General features: G+C 36.2%; 1 protein-coding gene across 11 annotated transcripts in view; it reads right to left on the reverse strand.

Moving 5' to 3' along the window:
• The window catches only part of elavl4 (ELAV like neuron-specific RNA binding protein 4), a 79766-nt gene that overhangs the window by 16557 nt on the left and 46197 nt on the right, over positions 1-17012 (reverse strand). For 9 of the 11 annotated variants that reach the window (XM_056259588.1, XM_056259585.1, XM_056259595.1 and 6 more), the window contains 2 exons: positions 10837-10940; positions 353-507 (listed from right to left, as the gene is read on the reverse strand). In XM_056259588.1, coding sequence (XP_056115563.1) covers positions 353-507; positions 10837-10940 — 259 coding nt within the window. The remainder of the gene's footprint in view (positions 1-352; positions 508-10836; positions 10941-17012) is intronic. The other 2 variants (XM_056259589.1, XM_056259586.1) reach the window with 1 other exon arrangement.

Consider the following 17012-nt stretch of genomic DNA (forward strand, 5'->3'; position numbering starts at 1 on the left):
TTACATGCACTTTAGAAGTTCTATTTCAGTCGGACTGAAGCAAAAAGTCTGATTTTCAAATGTCATGTTAATGCTAAAATTGCACTAGTCTATTTTTTTTTGTGAATTCAGACTAGATAATGGCACCTTCTGGTTTATTCCAGCATGGCCTTATATAATATACTCAAAGTAACAAATTACTCAAAGTAATGCAGAATTCCTTATATTTTGGCTTTATTTGTACTGAATGTATTCAAGAGGCTTCAAAAATAAAATCTTTTAGTAGATTGTGAGATTGTTTTATGTGATTTAAGAGTTTTTTTGTTTGTTTGTTTGCATGCTACAGGGTGAGAGAAAAGCGGCCCCACTGATACCTGTGACCTGGTCGACGAGAATGCGGGAGGTGATTATCCGTCCGTACTGAGAGAAAAGCTGTTCTAGCTCCTTCTGGGTCATGGTTTTGGGCAGCCCACTCACGTACAGATTGGCGTCACGGATAGAAGCCGAGCTGGGCCGTGCATACGACACCTGTAAGACAAAAAATACTTTGAGAATTCATTGCAGTTATGGAACTATATTGGTTTATGTGGTCATTCGAACTCTACTTCCATATGTGCTTGTTGAAAATTACTTTTGGAGGATATCTGTTTAGGCAATTTATAGCCAACATCTTGCATTGGCAATATGCAGCATTCAGATGCCAGAGGTCATCTGTGCACCTGTTGTGTATCACACTGTGTTGGTGGTCTGTATTCTTCCATTGACCTGGAGCAGCTAGAGACTTCAGAAAGATAATGCCCCAAAATCCTCCACTTAAGAACAAAAGAGAATCCTTTCAACTTATAATATTTTGAAAGGCACAACTTGCTGCAAGGGATTCTCTATGATCCATACTAATTCACTGATAAGGGATATACACATGACATCCAAAGAGCTTTGCAAATGTCTCAAAGGAGGAATGAAAATGAAAATTCAATATTAATGTGCACTACCTCTAACCCCATTTCTGAAGAGAAACAATGTACCCAAGAAATACACCCAAAGTGCAATGGTTGAAGTTCATGAACCCTTTAAACTACAGGCATAATTGTGGTCTATTTTGAAAGAAGTTTTGATGGAGTTTGCTGTCCAAAAATCAGTCATAAATAAGAACTAAAAGAAATATAGCATATTTTTTTACAGCCTTTATTAAAAGAGGTTAATGGGGAAAAATATAAATATAGGCCTGTATATATATATATATATAATTAATTCATGTTTATACACTTTATATACTTTATATTTTTATATAAAGTTTATATACTTGAAATTAAAAAAAAAAAAATTAGAATATATATAGAGAAACTTGCATTAACCCTCTGGTGTTCTTCGGTCGTTTCCGACCGGAATTTTTTAAATAAAAAAAAAGTTAAAAATCGTAGCTTCATTGGAATGGTACAAAACTTGGTGACTTTTATGGTACTTGGTATATGAACACACAAAAAAATTGGGGACATGATTTGAAAAGTCTAAGTGGTCGTAAAAAAATTAGTCACACTCATGGCCTTCGGTCAAAAATGACCGGCCATAGGATATGAATGGGAAAATGGCAAAAATATGAAAATACAGAGGTTTTTTTGTGCGTACAATCTACAAATCAGCCACGATGCAGAAAAAAATCATAACACAGTGAAGGGGTGAATCTCTAAAACATCAAGTGTGCAAAACAGACAAATACACTCACACACACACACACTTATACACACAAAAACACACGCACACACAAATGAACGTGTGTCATTGCAAAAGCTAATTTTGGGAAATGTGTGAAATAAAAGCAATTATTCATCAATGTAAGGAATAAAAAGCACACAGATATGAAAGCATGAGACTGTAAGCCATCAAGGTTGCAAAATAGACATGCTCACACACACACACACAGACACACACACATAGGGAAATATGAGACTGGTGAAACTGTAACAGAGAAATGTGAGAATATGTGAAATCAAATCAATGAATCAAATAAAGGGGAGACATTGGGTCCAAAATGCAAAGGTCACACACTATGTCTCTCTCTCTTGAACACACGCACACACATACACACAGTGTAAGATCAAACGATGGAATTCTTCCCTAGTAACCTCCAGGCCTATTGCAGCACATATGTGCTCTTTTGATGTGTTTATTAGAGGTTGAATTCAAATCAAATACTGTCAAACCACCCATACTACTTCTGAATAGGATGTCTACTTCATAAATTGTATGAAAATTATGGAAATACATGGTTCAGATCACTCAAAACATATATGAAAATGGAGGCGCCCTTATATGGTCAGTAAGGAAGCTTGGCGTTCCATGCATCTAGTGAAAAAGTTTGGTATGCGCCAAAATAAAATCTTGACTGAAAGCTCATTTTTTGAGATATCAACCTAAAATTTGGAACACAACTTCTTAAGATTTTTGGCTTTCATTTTCTTGCAGTTTTAGAGTAAAATATATTTTATAATATATATATATTTTATATAAAATATAAATAATAAAATTTTTACATTGTTCATTTTTATTAACTCAAACTTTCATAACTTTTTTTCTGTTTCACTTTCATAATTTCTTTCACGTCTACAATAATCTGGCAAATGTCTTCTTTAAAACAAGACCAACCATAGGTCTATATTCCAAAGCATTCTTGAATTACAACCATTTAAGTTTGGATAGTGATTTTCATGTCTATGCGAAAATAATATAATTTTTATTTTATTTTTTAAAAATAAAATAAAACAACCAAACAAACAAAAAACTTGACAAAAATAGTCTTTGAGAATCACTTATTATAAATTAAAATCCACAACCTGAAAAAAATAGGCAAATATGTGCAAAAACAACTAGAATTCACAAGCCTTTCTACAGAGGCTGTAAATCCATCTAGTGGTTAAAATATGATATTGCATGATAATTATGCTCACTACATCCACCAGATGGCTCCAATGTGATTTAAAAAAATGTTTTCTATAGGCCAAGGATCCACTTTAACCTGAAATACAGCATTAATAATAATAAAAAAAAAAATATATATATATATATAAATTTTCTATTATATTCAATGGGAAAAAATTGATCATAATTATTGCATAAATATTAATTATTTTCAAAAAAATTCTCTCAAAACACAAAAAAGAAAAAGAAAAAATATTATTGAACAAAAATCAATTTAATTGATTTTACTGAAAAAAAAATAAAAATTGATTTCAGGGGTCCGGTCACTTTTGACCGCGAAGGTCTTGAGTGTGACTGGAAAACGAAGAACTCCAATAAATGCAGTTGGTATCATGATTTTTTTTTACAGCATTACCTAATGTTAATGTATAGAACCTTATTGTAAAGTGTTACCAAATCTAGAAACACAATGGTGTCATAACCACATGTGTGACCATGTTATATTTCTGAGGATAGCTCTTAACCTTTTAAATAAACTGAAATAACAAGTTACCAATATCAACAGTAAATCAAAAATATTCAAGCATGGATTTAATTACACATAATTGGACAGTTTCAGTTTCTTCTCTACAGTTGTACAGATTTAGAATAAGGTTCATAAACCTCACTTAGAGCACACAGCAGTAAATGATAAAGGCTAATTTGTTTTCAGAAAACACACATGATGGAAGAGCTTGTGTGTGTGTGTGAGAGAGAGAGAGAGAGAGAGAGAGAGAGAGAGAAGGCTGGCTGTCATCTGTGCTGAATAACACTTTGGAACCTTCTGTTTGTGCCTAGAGTGAGAGCCAATCCATCTATAGCTCTCTCTCACCCTCGCATTCCTCACACGCTCTAATATCAGCGCGCTGCGCTTACTAGCACCTTGGACAGCGCTCTTTCCTTCATACTCTCTCCATCTATCGCTCACACACTCACACGGCACATTCTCACCTCTCTCGACTTGTCAAACTCGGCAGCACCTTGGACAGAGTCTGCCACACTCTAAAACACACAGTGCTTGTTTTCAACTTCACATCCCAGTCTCTCTTTTTTTCTGACTCACATAATACAGTTTTCACCCATTGCACTCTCTCAATCAAATGAAGGCGTTGGCAAATTTAATATACCATAACGTCACTGAACTTTGCACAAATGTACAGGGATAGTTAAAGCAATCCTTGTGGGAAACTTCAGTGCTGTGGCTCATCCTGGATTATCTTGAATGATAATTATATCTAAAAATCCCAAAATTATTTACTCACAGAATATCATAGTCCATATAACTGCTTTCATACAAATATAATTTATTATTATTGAAGTGATTCAATGAAAAGATCCAACTCAAAAGAATGATTCGTTCACGATTCAACCATTTCTACTCTTATAAGCGTACCGCAAGATTTTCAGCACATAATTACTTACATTTCAGTTTGTTCATGACACAAAGCTGTCATATGTCTTTAGAAGACTTTGAATGTCATGCGATTTATTCTGTTGCTAAATTGCTTAGTTTTCAAATACATGTATTTCATGCATTTATATCTTGCTAAATTTGAAATGAGAATAATTTATAATAATAAAAAATTAACAAAAGAGATGCTTTAAGGTTCCTCAGCAGTTGTCCTCCACCATGTAACCCTTATAAATTAACGTTTAAAAAGAAACGAAATCCATAAAGCCATAAATATTAGTATTTTATCATTTTATTTTATTTTGCAGTACAACAGTATTGTTGCAATAGTAATATATTTCTTTATTGATTTAATTTTTATAATATAAATAATAATATAATAAAAATATTATTTTGAATAATAACAACAACTATTTTTATGGAGAAAAAAAGATGTTCTTTTCCCTTTTGTCCTTAGCTGATCGCATGTCTAAGTAAAAACTTCAAGTCATATGGATTATTTTATGATACTTTTTTAAACTGTATTGGAACAACTAGTACTTTCTTCAAAATGTCTCCTTTTGTGTTCCACAGAAGAAAGTCATAAGGGTTGAATCGGCATGCGGGTGAGAAAATGATGACAAAATTTTCATGTTTAGACGAACAAATCTATTAACAGACTGAATTTTCTTGTTGACTCCATGATTTTTTTTGTCTGTCTTCGCTCTTTCCCGCTACAGTTCAGTTTTAATCCAAGATAGGGAGATGTTTCTATCTCCCTGCCCTTTTAATGCTCACGTCAATTTAATCTGTTCCCATTAATGGTTGAAGCAGTGTTTCCATCTCATATTTTCATTAGTTCTGACATTTGGGCAGCAGAGCCATCACAGGCTGTTACACTGCTACAAATGCTGAGCTAAACATGCTAAACACTCCGCTGTAATCTCCTCAAATCCACTTAAATGGAGAAGGCAAAAGTCATGGAACCCTGGCAGGCTCTTCCCTCTCCTCTCTTCGCTTCTTTTCTTTTCCTCTCCTCTTTTCTTTTAGTTTTTTTTCTTGCCCTGTCAAGCAGCTCCAGATGTCAGATCTACCAACACCCTGTCTGCTGTGAGGAGTGTGTGTGTGTGTGTGTGTGTATATATACGTATCTCACAGCACAAGGCTACGCTCTTCTCGCCCTCAGTGGGATTTCTCCCATCACACCTCGACAGGAAGGCAAAGCCGGAGTTTTGCTGAGAAACGGAGAAGTGTCATGGAGAAGTGTGTGTGTGCAACAAAATGATGAGGGTGTGGAAGTTGTGACTGGATTGAAACTCTCATTCTTTTTTGATTTTTTTAGCCGGTGAAACGCAGCTCTGTTGATCTGTTTTCATGGACGTTCTGCATTAGCTGATGTGCTCGAGCGACAGCATGTCCCTGAACCTGACACCGGCATCTTGCCAAAGAATATAAACTCATCGTAAACCACCACAGACATCTTTTTTCTCACTTCCTTTTTCTCGTCTAAAAAGCCTCTTGTAAACATATACATCATCAGCTTATTTCAGCAGGAGGGCCCTCATAAACTGCGTTTTTTTTTTTTTTTTTTTTTGCTCCACTGAAAAGAGCAAAGAACCGCACTTCGGATAATTACCCTCTCCTTCTTTTTTCCCCTTTTTCTCGCTCATCCACTCTTAGACACAGCTGTCTTTTGCTATTAGATGGTCTGTCTTCATCCCGGCTCGATGGGGGGTGGGGTTACGATGGAGGCTTTATGAGAAGGATGACCTTGGAACACACTTATTAGAAGTTATGAGATAGAGGATTTCACCTCTCTCTCTTGTCGTATTACAGCAGGAGAGCATCATTTTGAGAGGGCTGGTGCTGGTCTTAATAAAAGGTTTCATGGAGTGCAGAGAGAAAGGAGACCAAGCGGGGAGTGCCGAGAGCGTGAGAGGTGTAAAAGAGAGATCACAAGGAAGAGATAAAGACATCGGCTTCTCTGACCCACGCTGAGATGGACGGATGGATGAAGAGATAGTAAATATGGAGATAAAAAGATCTAGATGATTAACAAAGAACTCAGATTGGAGTGATGAAGTGATAAGCAATCAAAGCTCTTCCATGTAAATCACAGCTGTGACCAGAAGAAACAACAGCATATTTTGACGGTTGCTTGGTTTCTATTTCTGTAGCATTACTCAGGGCGCAAAGACTTTTAGCCCACTCAACCGAACATAGTCAGCCGATATAAAAATATGTATGTCTTGCATTTAAAGCACATCATTTCTGATAATTTGCAATAGTTTCTGTTAAAAAGGCAGATCTATCCATTGACATAGTAAATTACCAGAGCGGATAGTCAGAATGTGCTTATTCAGAGACGAACATTGACAGTAATAAGTAGGTGGAGAAATCAGAGAATGTGCGGTGCTAAATCTTCATGCATCAAACCTACTAAAGTCAATTTATATTTGAGTTTGTGTATTCTGCTCGTTTTGAGAATTAAGTTATTGCATAAAATTTGACACGTTCATTTGTGCTCATGAACTGAGCGGAAAAAACTCTGAATGTCACACAAATTACAGTGATTTTAGGATAGCAATTTTTTTTTTGTAGAGGAACATGTAATCAACAACTATTGACAGTTTTACATTTTCAAATGAATATGTAGTTGATTTTCACTATCTTGATCTTTGTATCTTGATGTTAAACTGGTGACATTTCAGTTTTGACATTTCAAAGATGAAACTTGAAACTGGCTTGATATTGTGTCTTATATCAAATCAGTGTGGATCATCAGTATTAGCTAATTAATATTCATGAGGTCAGCCTTCTTATGAAGCTCCCCCTCCCTAAACTCACTCTGGTAGCACTTGGTTGCGCCGTCTAGTGTGAAATTGGTCCAAAATTCTTCTCCACATAGGCATTCATCGTGGACAGACAAATTGATTGTCACTTTGCACATCTTTGGTTGTCAATTCCAGTATTCATGTTTGTGTGTGTGCGCAGGCAAAAAAAATAAAAAATCAATCATGCATGAGATGCACGTGTGAACAGCACAGTGCACAGTAGCCTGCCTTTTGTTTGTGTACGTAGGCAGGGATAGTCACGGAAGACAACTCTTGCTTCATTACCCATACACTCTAAAAAATGCTGGGTTGTTTCTACCCAACTTTGGGTCAAATATGGACAAACTCAGCCGTTGGGTTTAATTTTTAAATTACATTTTTAACCCAACATTTGGGTTTGACCATATTTGACCCAAAATTGGGTTAAAACAACCGAGCATTTTTTAGAGTGTAAAGTCTGCTTTTGTTAGACTGTGTATGTGGCTGCAGGTGGAAATTCCTCATGTTTAGAAGAATGCTCAGCAACATCATTCCTGCAGGTTATGAGCCTGGTTTCTCCCAAGGTTTTTTCTCTCTCCCTTCTGTCACCTGATGGAGATTTGGTTCCTTGCCACTGTCGCCTTTGGCTTTTGGTTTGCTTAGTTGGGGACACTTAATATTCAACAATATTATTGATCTGCCTGCATTGACACCAATATATGAGAACTGAACTGAGCTGGACGATGACATCACTGTTTTCTCCAGAGCGGCTATATATATAAATGGACTAAATTAATAACTTTTTTACAACAAAATTAATCATTATTGAACTTACTTAAGATGGATTATGACGCTATTTCCTACTAGATCTGCTGTACAGCAGAAACAAACGTTGTTACATTATTTTCCTTTTATCAGTGTAAAGCTGCTTTGTAACAATCTGTATTGTAAAAAGCGCTATATAAATAAATGTGACTTGACTTGACATAACTCAACAACAGACAGCACAATATTTAGTGTTATGCTAAATTGTGCCAAATCTTGGGCCAAATCTCTGTTTGCGCAAATCAAATTTCAAAACATAATACCATAATACTAAACTTATTACCAGTCTTAAAATTATAATCTCATAATATGTATAATAAAATAATATTAATATTAAATATGCAAATACATAAGGTTTATATATATATATATATATATATATATATATATATATATATAAAATGAATTTTTATTTTAAATGTATATAATATTTAAAAAGCTAAATTTTAATACTCCCAATGCTTTTATAAAATGGTGGCTACATCAATTTAAACATTTTGGTGAAACTTCAACTGTAAGCAATTATACTGAAGTCTCACAATCCTCATTTCCTAATGTGGTTCACATAGGGTTAAGTTCACATAAAATGTTGGTTTAGTTTGAGTCATCGATGAATGACAGCTTTTATGCCCTGCAATTCAGTGAGTCAGATGTTAATTCAGTAACTGCTGTGATGGATTGAGTAAATTATTCTTTAGAATGATTCAAACTGATAACTTGGGAGGTTTTGACTGATTCACAGTACAAAGAAGCCATGAACTGAAGCCAATTTTTTCTTAATTTTTTTTCTTAAAGGGGTGTGGGAGTTGAAAGGACCAACTCAAGAGTCATAGCCCTAGGATGGGAGTAAAAAGGCTGGTGTGAAGGGCCAGTAAGTGCAGTGTTTTAACTGTGTTTATGTATGTGTGTACCGCTGCCTCCTTGGAAGTGTGTTTTGTCACTGAGAGAAGTGCTGCGTGGCAGGAAGCTGTGATGATCAGCAAATACACACAGAGTGAGTCATTCTGTCTCTGATGGATTCTTAGCTGATGCTGAAACCAGTACTAGAAACACTGCCGGCCAACACATACACATGCTGCCACTCTGGAAAACGCCCATGTTTGTGAGTATTGTGCTGTGCTCTTTCAAAAACAGCCCTGACAAGTCTTTTCTTTCTCCTCTCTCTTTTTTCTTTCTCTCGCTCCCACACGCAAATGCACAAACACACACACACACATACATTCTTTTGCTGTTATGCTAAGAGGTACTGAGCCTCGCAGTCTGAGCCGTGTTTTCATAAACAGGCGAAATCCAATCTGATTAGATTAGGGCGGATGTAAGTGAGAGGTCTGGGATTATAGGCCAGATGAAAGCACACACACAGCCAGATTATGCCGTAAGCAGCAGTCAGAATTTACTGTTAAAACCAGATGCTGCTTCTAAATTAAGCTCTGTTGAGGAAAATGGAAACCATCAGATTGTGGTGAATCTATTTCGTTCCATTATTTAATTCAATGATAGAAGAGAAATGAGTAGAATAGAAAAGAATAGATCAAATCAGTCCAGAGCAGAATAGAACATGACAAATCATAAGAGAATAAAATGAAATTGAATAGAATAGAATATCAGAACAGGACATGAATCAGAATCAGAACAAAAACCATAGTAAAAATCTGACAACATCATAGAATATGACAAAAGAGAATGGAATACATCAGAACATTAATAGAACATAACCAAAATTAAACGAATACAAAAAGACAGATCAGATCAAAATTGAAATAAATCTGACAAATCAGAAGACAATAAAACTGAATTTGAATGGAACATATCAGAACAACAAAGAACAAAACATAAAATAAAATATCGATTAAACGTGATAGAACAGAATTGAATCATGTGTTTTTCTACGGTGGAAACCAGAAATATTTTAGATGTCTATTTAGCATGTCCACATTATTCTATTATACATGCTATTTCCCTCTTTTTGTGTGACTTCATGATTTGACATTTGGAGATTCATTTCCATATCAATTACACTATTTTCCCCTTTTCTTCCTTCAGTTGCTTTCCTGTTTCCTTCTGCATCTTAATGAGTCAGATTTGCCCTCCTCTCTCTTTGTGCTGCCGCGCCTCAGCCCAGCACGAGGCAGTGTACGCCACATGTTCTAATCACTGCAGCTCCACTGGCACAAACGGTGACAGGAAACATTCAACGCATTGACTGGCGCAGACGTGAGAAATGGTGACTGGGAGAGCGCTTCCACCTAAATGAGATGTAGCTCTGTTACCGTCTCTGTTATCTGTTACGTTTAAATAGGTTCAATCCCAGGTGTGGGTGACCTGTTAACTGGAGAGGTACTGAGAGAAGCTTGTCAACTCTGTGCCCTTGAGCGAGTGGCACTGGCGCTCCTGCAATTAGCGTAATGTGGGTTGCTTTGGCAAAAAAGTGTTTGGTAAACAACAGGCAGGCAGTAGCCTAACAACATGAACCCTAATGCTGATCCCCACACTGAGATCTACACATTCATGTATGTAGGCCTACAGAAATGGCGCAATACAGCTGTTTATGTTTTTTACATTAATCATACAAAAATAATGTGGTGATAAATCTGTTCAATTCATTAATTAGCATATCATTTCATTAATTAATAGTATGCTGTACAATAGCAATTTATACACTCCTAAAATATATTTTAAAAAAAGCTATAATATTTTGAAATATCACAATTTAAAATATTTTTTTCTATTGTAATATATTTTCAAATGTAATTTATTTCTGTGATAGAAACGCTGATTTATGCTTTTAAACAAAAAATACTTGATTTTAAACAGGCACCTTTTTTTTTAAAATTCCTGACATGTGTGAGACTGGACTTTATGGTAGTCACGTACCTTAATAGTTTTGGTCTGAAGTCTGAGTCCATTTAACGTGTTGATGGCTTTCTCTGCATCTTTTGGGTCAATGTAGTTGACGAAACCATAGCCAAGACTCTGCCCTGTAGTGAAGGAAAGAGAAGGAAAAGAAAATACTTATTTTAGCTTAAAACATTTCATTATTTTTAAAAAGACATTAAATTGTGAAAGCATTTCTTTTAACCACCCTTCCTTTGAAAGCCAATCACTTGTCCTTAGTTACCAACCCTAAAAAATTCTTTAAAACCACTTAAAAGCATTCATCACAAAAACTGTGCATACATTATGAAATAGACGACATTAACAGTTAATGATATATGTAGCATTAGCCTAACTAGCAGTGACTAGTTTGAGCTTGTTTAGAAAGTGCACATTAAGTGAAAGCTTGCGCTGGAAACCTCTGACAGAGTCTTTAGTGGAATTATTTTGATTTAACCTCTTCTAACCGTCGTCTGCTCCTCTGAAGGCGAGGCAGACATCAGCTGCTATTTGACTTAAATAGAAACCCTGCAGCTAAAGGCCTGTGTGGTACTGCTTTTTTCCTCCCTTTTCCTTTTCGTTCTTCAAAGATCTCGCCACACAAGTGCAGTGGAACTCGAGAACAGCGATGCACTTATCCTCATTAATGGAAACAGACAGCGCTAAGTCCACAGTGTACACACAAAGTGAATCATAAATGCGTAAGAGTGTTACACCCTGCGCCAAACAAACATAAGCTAAAGCGCGCCCGATACCGTGGGGGTTGAGCGGAGAACTTCTTGCTGCCCTCGCTTCAAACAGCATGCCTCTATCTCTTTCTCTCTGGATTATGGAGGATTACCAATCCCTCTGTCATTCATTAAGACTGAGAAGAGGCACTATTCAAAGCCTGACACTGATGTTTCAAAGTTCCTATAAATATAAATACTGTGATCCTAGACAATATTTTATTGCTCAGGTGATCAAAAGTGACAGTAAAGCCATTTTTAATATGACAAAAGATACGGTTTTATTGTGTTTTACTTTTTAAGAAGGGGAAAATATCCCCCCAAAAAGTTAAGCAGCTCATTATTTACAACATTGATAATAATAAGAAATGTTTCTTAAGCCCCAAATCAGTATATTAGAATGATTTTTGAAGGACCCTGTAACTGAAGACTGGAGTAATGATGCTGAAAATTCAGCTTAGCCAAGAATAAATGACATTTTACATATTGCAATTGTAATAATATTTCCCAATTTTTGCTGTTTTTACTGTATTATTGGTCAAATAAATGCAGTCTTGGTGAGCATAGGAGACTCCTTTCAAAAACATAAAACAATATTGCTGACCCCAAACTTTTGAACAGTAGTGTATTTATTAATGTAATATATAATTGTTTTGGTAACACTTTAGTTAATGGTCCAGTTCTCACTATGAACTAGTGGCTTATTAGCATGCATATTACTAGGATATTGGCTGTTTATAAGTACATATTAATGCCTTATTCTGTTTCACTTTGTTCAACATCTCTTAATCCTACTTAATACCTAAACCTAACTACCTTACTAACTATTAATAAGCAGTAATTAGGAGTTTATTATGGCAAAAGTCTTAGTTAATAGTGAGAATTGCTTTTAATAGTGTTAATAGTAACGCTTCCTTTTACAGTAGAGTACTTACGTGTACTTACAGTGTACTTACCTAGAAAGTACTGGCTAATATAAGGTAAGTACATGGGTTAGGGGTAGGTTTAGGGGTAGGTTCAGGGTTAGTACCTAGTTATTACCCAGTAATTATAATTACTATAATAAGTACATAGTAAGTACATGGGTAACAGGACTGTAAAAGGAAGCGTTACCGAGAATTGTACCCTAAACTAAAGTGTGACTTAATTGTGAATATTCTTGACATGTGTTGTGCCTAGCTGTAAAAGCGAAAACGTGTGTGTGTGGTTCAGGTAAACCCTATGTTATGGGGACAAAACGTCCCCACACAGAGGGCAATATCCGAAATCCTTGACCTTCTTATAAATCATACTAAGTGATGTTTTTTTGAAAATGTAGAAATGCAGAAAGTTTTCTGTGATGGGTAGGTTTAGGGCTAGGGTTAGGGAACAGAATATACAGTTTGTACAGTATAAAATAATTTCGTCTATGGAAAGTCCCCTTAAAACTTGGAAACCCAACATGTGTGTGTGTCAGAGAGAAAAAATAGAAAAGGAAAGGTTAGTGTAAATGAAGTGTGTTTCCAAAGTGCTGTCATGCAGAACTTCAGCTCTGGATAATGATACATTCGGAGAACGCACCAGAGAGAAGAAAGACACTGACTCTGCCTAACCTCTCCATTTGTCTTTCTCTGTCTTCGCCATCTCAGCTGTGTTCCTCGCTCCTTCCTTTGTGGCCCAGAGCATTTGGCCCCACGTTGGCATGCCCCGTAATGCCATTTTCATTGTGTGTATATGTGGGCGTGGGTGGATGCGTGTGTTTGCATGAATGTGTGTTTGAGCGTACAATAATGGGTTCATAAAACAATCTGTTTTGTAATGCCCCTTTGCCTGATGGCATTTCCATAACGTCGCTAGCAGTTGTTCTTGCCTCCTTTGGAGTTCCTGCCTGAGGATAAGGTGAGGCCGACCAAGGCCGCTTCAGTCAAAGGGATTTCTCCCACCAGTATAACACACACACACACACACACACACACACGACACGACACACATCCCTTCTCCATCGCACAGCAGTGCGACAGTGGAGATCTCAGTGGGGGACTAGAACCAGGCTGTTTGCTAAGAAAAAAGCACTAGCGTACACACGTACACTTGGGTTACGAGGTTTGTTGTGGAACTGAGTCATATTCTTAATATTTTAAGAAAATTAAAAGAAGAACCCCTTAGTGAGTTCATTCATTATTAATTTAAGTGCATAATTTCATTATTAGACTTTGTAGTCCATGGCAATACAAAGAATAAAATCACCCTGCTTTAAAGAAAGGAGGCTGCGAGTTGTTTTGACAATCTCTAAGGCCCTTTTTTTGGCAAGGCAATTATTTAGCTAATTTAATTTCCCCGCGAACAGACACATTAACAGAACCTTAAACTGATCTCTATTAAATATCTCATATCTCATCTGTGCTCTCTAACAAACTGCAGAGGCACAATCTCAAAGAAAACATGTAATACTACAGACACACACACATAGCCGTGTCATAAAACAAACGTCCTCTTTATCAACACAACTCACTGCTGCATGTTGCACCTGCTTATGGACATACAGACATACTAAGGATGTCTAGATGGTCGACTAGTTGTCCAATAACAGACTACTGATTAGTGAGGTTGACTAGTTTATCTACTGTTTTTAATATTTTAGTAGTGATGCTTTAAAGGGGTTGAATAATGAGATGCAACTCTGCAGGGAGAGTATTAACATGCTAAAATCTCACAATAATTATCAGCACACTAAAACCGGCACTGAAGTTGAATCATTACTGCGATACTTTAAAAGAACCTTTGTTTACACTTTCATGTGAATTTTTACTTGAAATGTTTTGATTTAGACATTTGTTCAGAGTTTCTATACTCTTATGGGTTTGTAACTGAAACTATTTTTACATTGTTTTAATAACAGTTTCAGACAAGAAATGCAATTTAAAGTTTACTCGTTAAAATCTTCAGAGCAGTTTTTGGTTGTGTTGTCTAGTGTTAAAATGTACCATATTAGAAGGTTTCCTCTGTAGTTAGCAGAATTGGCAGACAGAGACTTTCTTTTGTAAGCAAAATTAACATTATAACTGAAACAACCCCATTATAAATCAGAATTGAATCAAAAAAATGTATTTGAATAGAGAGCTAGTGAATCAGAATTGAATCAAATCAGGGTATCTGACCTAATATTTAGCTTGTTTATTAGTTCAATATATATTGAAGGACTATGTTCCATCATTTAGTCTGTTATTTTTTAAATGTCAGTCTATGAACAGACTGGGCATCTATGGACATTGCGTTGAGGCTTTTGCAGTGTTTTTCAGCATTCTATCTCAAGACAGTGTGTCAAGTTAAAAATAGTTCAACTTAAAAATGTGTCTTGAGACCCCCTGCATTCTGTTTCATTCTGTCTTTTTTGCAGCTGTGTTTTTGAACACACAAAGTGTGTTGGGGCTTCAGTAAAGCCAAATAGTTGTTCTGACAACCCATGTATTTTTTGCACTTCCTTAAAACACACAGACACATAAAAAATAAACATCAAACACGATACATACATGAGTATATATATATACTCAGTACTGTATACTGTATTTGGGCATGCGTATATGGTATACACACACCTACACACAGAATATAAAATTCTGTTCACACAACCAGATCATATACCCACGCAGAGACAGCACATGAATGCAAAGCGCACACAAACACAATCTCTTCAGCACAGCCAGGGTTACCTACAATGGACAACAGCTTAGGTACTGGAGAGGGTTATAGTCAGGTCTGCCTCATGAATTTATTATTGAGTTATTGAATCACAAAGAATGTTTCATGGGAAAGTCAGCACTCTGCTATCTGCATCATACCTTTTCTGTAAATGTTTCATGTCATGTTTGATCTACAGAAGTGTGATTTATATTTTGTGTTGTTCTGTCATAAGCATTCAGAGCCGAGTGTGCTGTTTACGTGAATTTTAACAAGAATATTATCTTTTCTCTGGTGTAAAGCAAGATGATCGATACACATAAACTGTATAAAATGTGAAACTGCAAAAAGATGATTGAGGATTTTGACAGAGCCCATTAGATATAAGCAATAAACATCAAATGCCACAGTAAAAGAGAATTACCTCAATGCTGTTTAATTAGTATAATGGTTACGTTAACTTATATATTTTAATTGTCAATTAAAATTGAAACTGAAATGATGCATTGCGCTTTTAATGAGCTTTTAATGAGTGCTGATCTCCGTTTTTCCAGCACTTTCTGTTCCCCAGCAGGATAGACGTGCAGTCAAATTTGGAAACATTGGAAAGGCTTTTTCAAAGACAATGCTTAACACCAATTAAAAGGATATTTTTCACAAATAAACAGCTTATGACTATTAGTGTGTAGGCTCCTGATGGGTTTTTCATTGCAATGGGATACGGCTAAAGCTGGAGCGTAATAGTAATGTGCGAGAGCTTGATGGAGACGGTGTGTGTTCTGTGAGTGTGTGGGTAAAACAAAGAGTAGTTTGGCTGGATCCAAATGCATCTTTCTCCTTTGACAACAATTCAACTGTAGCCATGTATATTTATTGAAATAAAATTGTATTCAAGCAACATGTATTACCTTTCAAAAGTTTGGGGTTGGTAAGATTTTTTAAAATGTTTTTGAAAGAAGTCTCTTATGCTCACCAAGGCTTTTGTTTGATCACAAACACGTACAAACAGTAATTTGTTGAAATATTATTTCAATTTAAAATGACTGTTGTGTTATTTTCTTTTGTAATATATTTTCAGGATAAATGCTTAGTGCATGTTCTTGTGGTGCCGGAAATTTCCTGCAGATCCAGAGCCTCACGGTTTAGGTGATTGGCTCAAAAAATGATGTGCTCCCATGAGGAGCAAAGATGGCCTATTACAAGTCATGTACTTACAGGGGGTCCATTGCCAGACTAGCATCTGCCATTGAGAGAAACAGGAATGGATAACAGGTATTATAGACCCCCTGCTGTATGATTCTATAATCGGGGGTATATGTTTTTGGGGTATAAATTATCCATAATATGCACAGCTGTATATTGCTCCAGAGAGACATAGCGTGCGTTGTCATGTTTGTAAACCCATGGTATGTGTACATGAAAAAGAGTATTACTGTCTCTGTGATCGAGAGGATGAGGAAGATGAGGAAGGGCAGGCGTAAGCTACAACCCCCACCCCAGTATGGGTCTCCTTTAGCCCTTGAGGAACATGCTGAGTTAAATGGGAGGAATGAGATGTTTCTCTCTCGTTAAATTGAGGCTGTTTGGAGTGAGAGGCTCCATTTGGAGGAGTCGTATTTGAACCATTACGCCTCTTACCTCAGCAGCAGGAGTCAGAGTGTGTGAGAAGATAAAATGAGTGTGTCCGGTGGGTGTCCTTCCTCTCTTTCTCACACACGCACACGTACATATCATTTACAATAACACACTCACACACACACACACATATTTCCCTGTGCTGAACATCATTTA

The sequence above is a fragment of the Rhinichthys klamathensis genome, unplaced genomic scaffold (assembly GCF_029890125.1).
Source record: "Rhinichthys klamathensis goyatoka isolate OS25496 unplaced genomic scaffold, OSU_Roscu_1.1 h1tg000169l_1, whole genome shotgun sequence".
Lineage (NCBI taxonomy): Eukaryota > Metazoa > Chordata > Actinopteri > Cypriniformes > Leuciscidae > Rhinichthys > Rhinichthys klamathensis.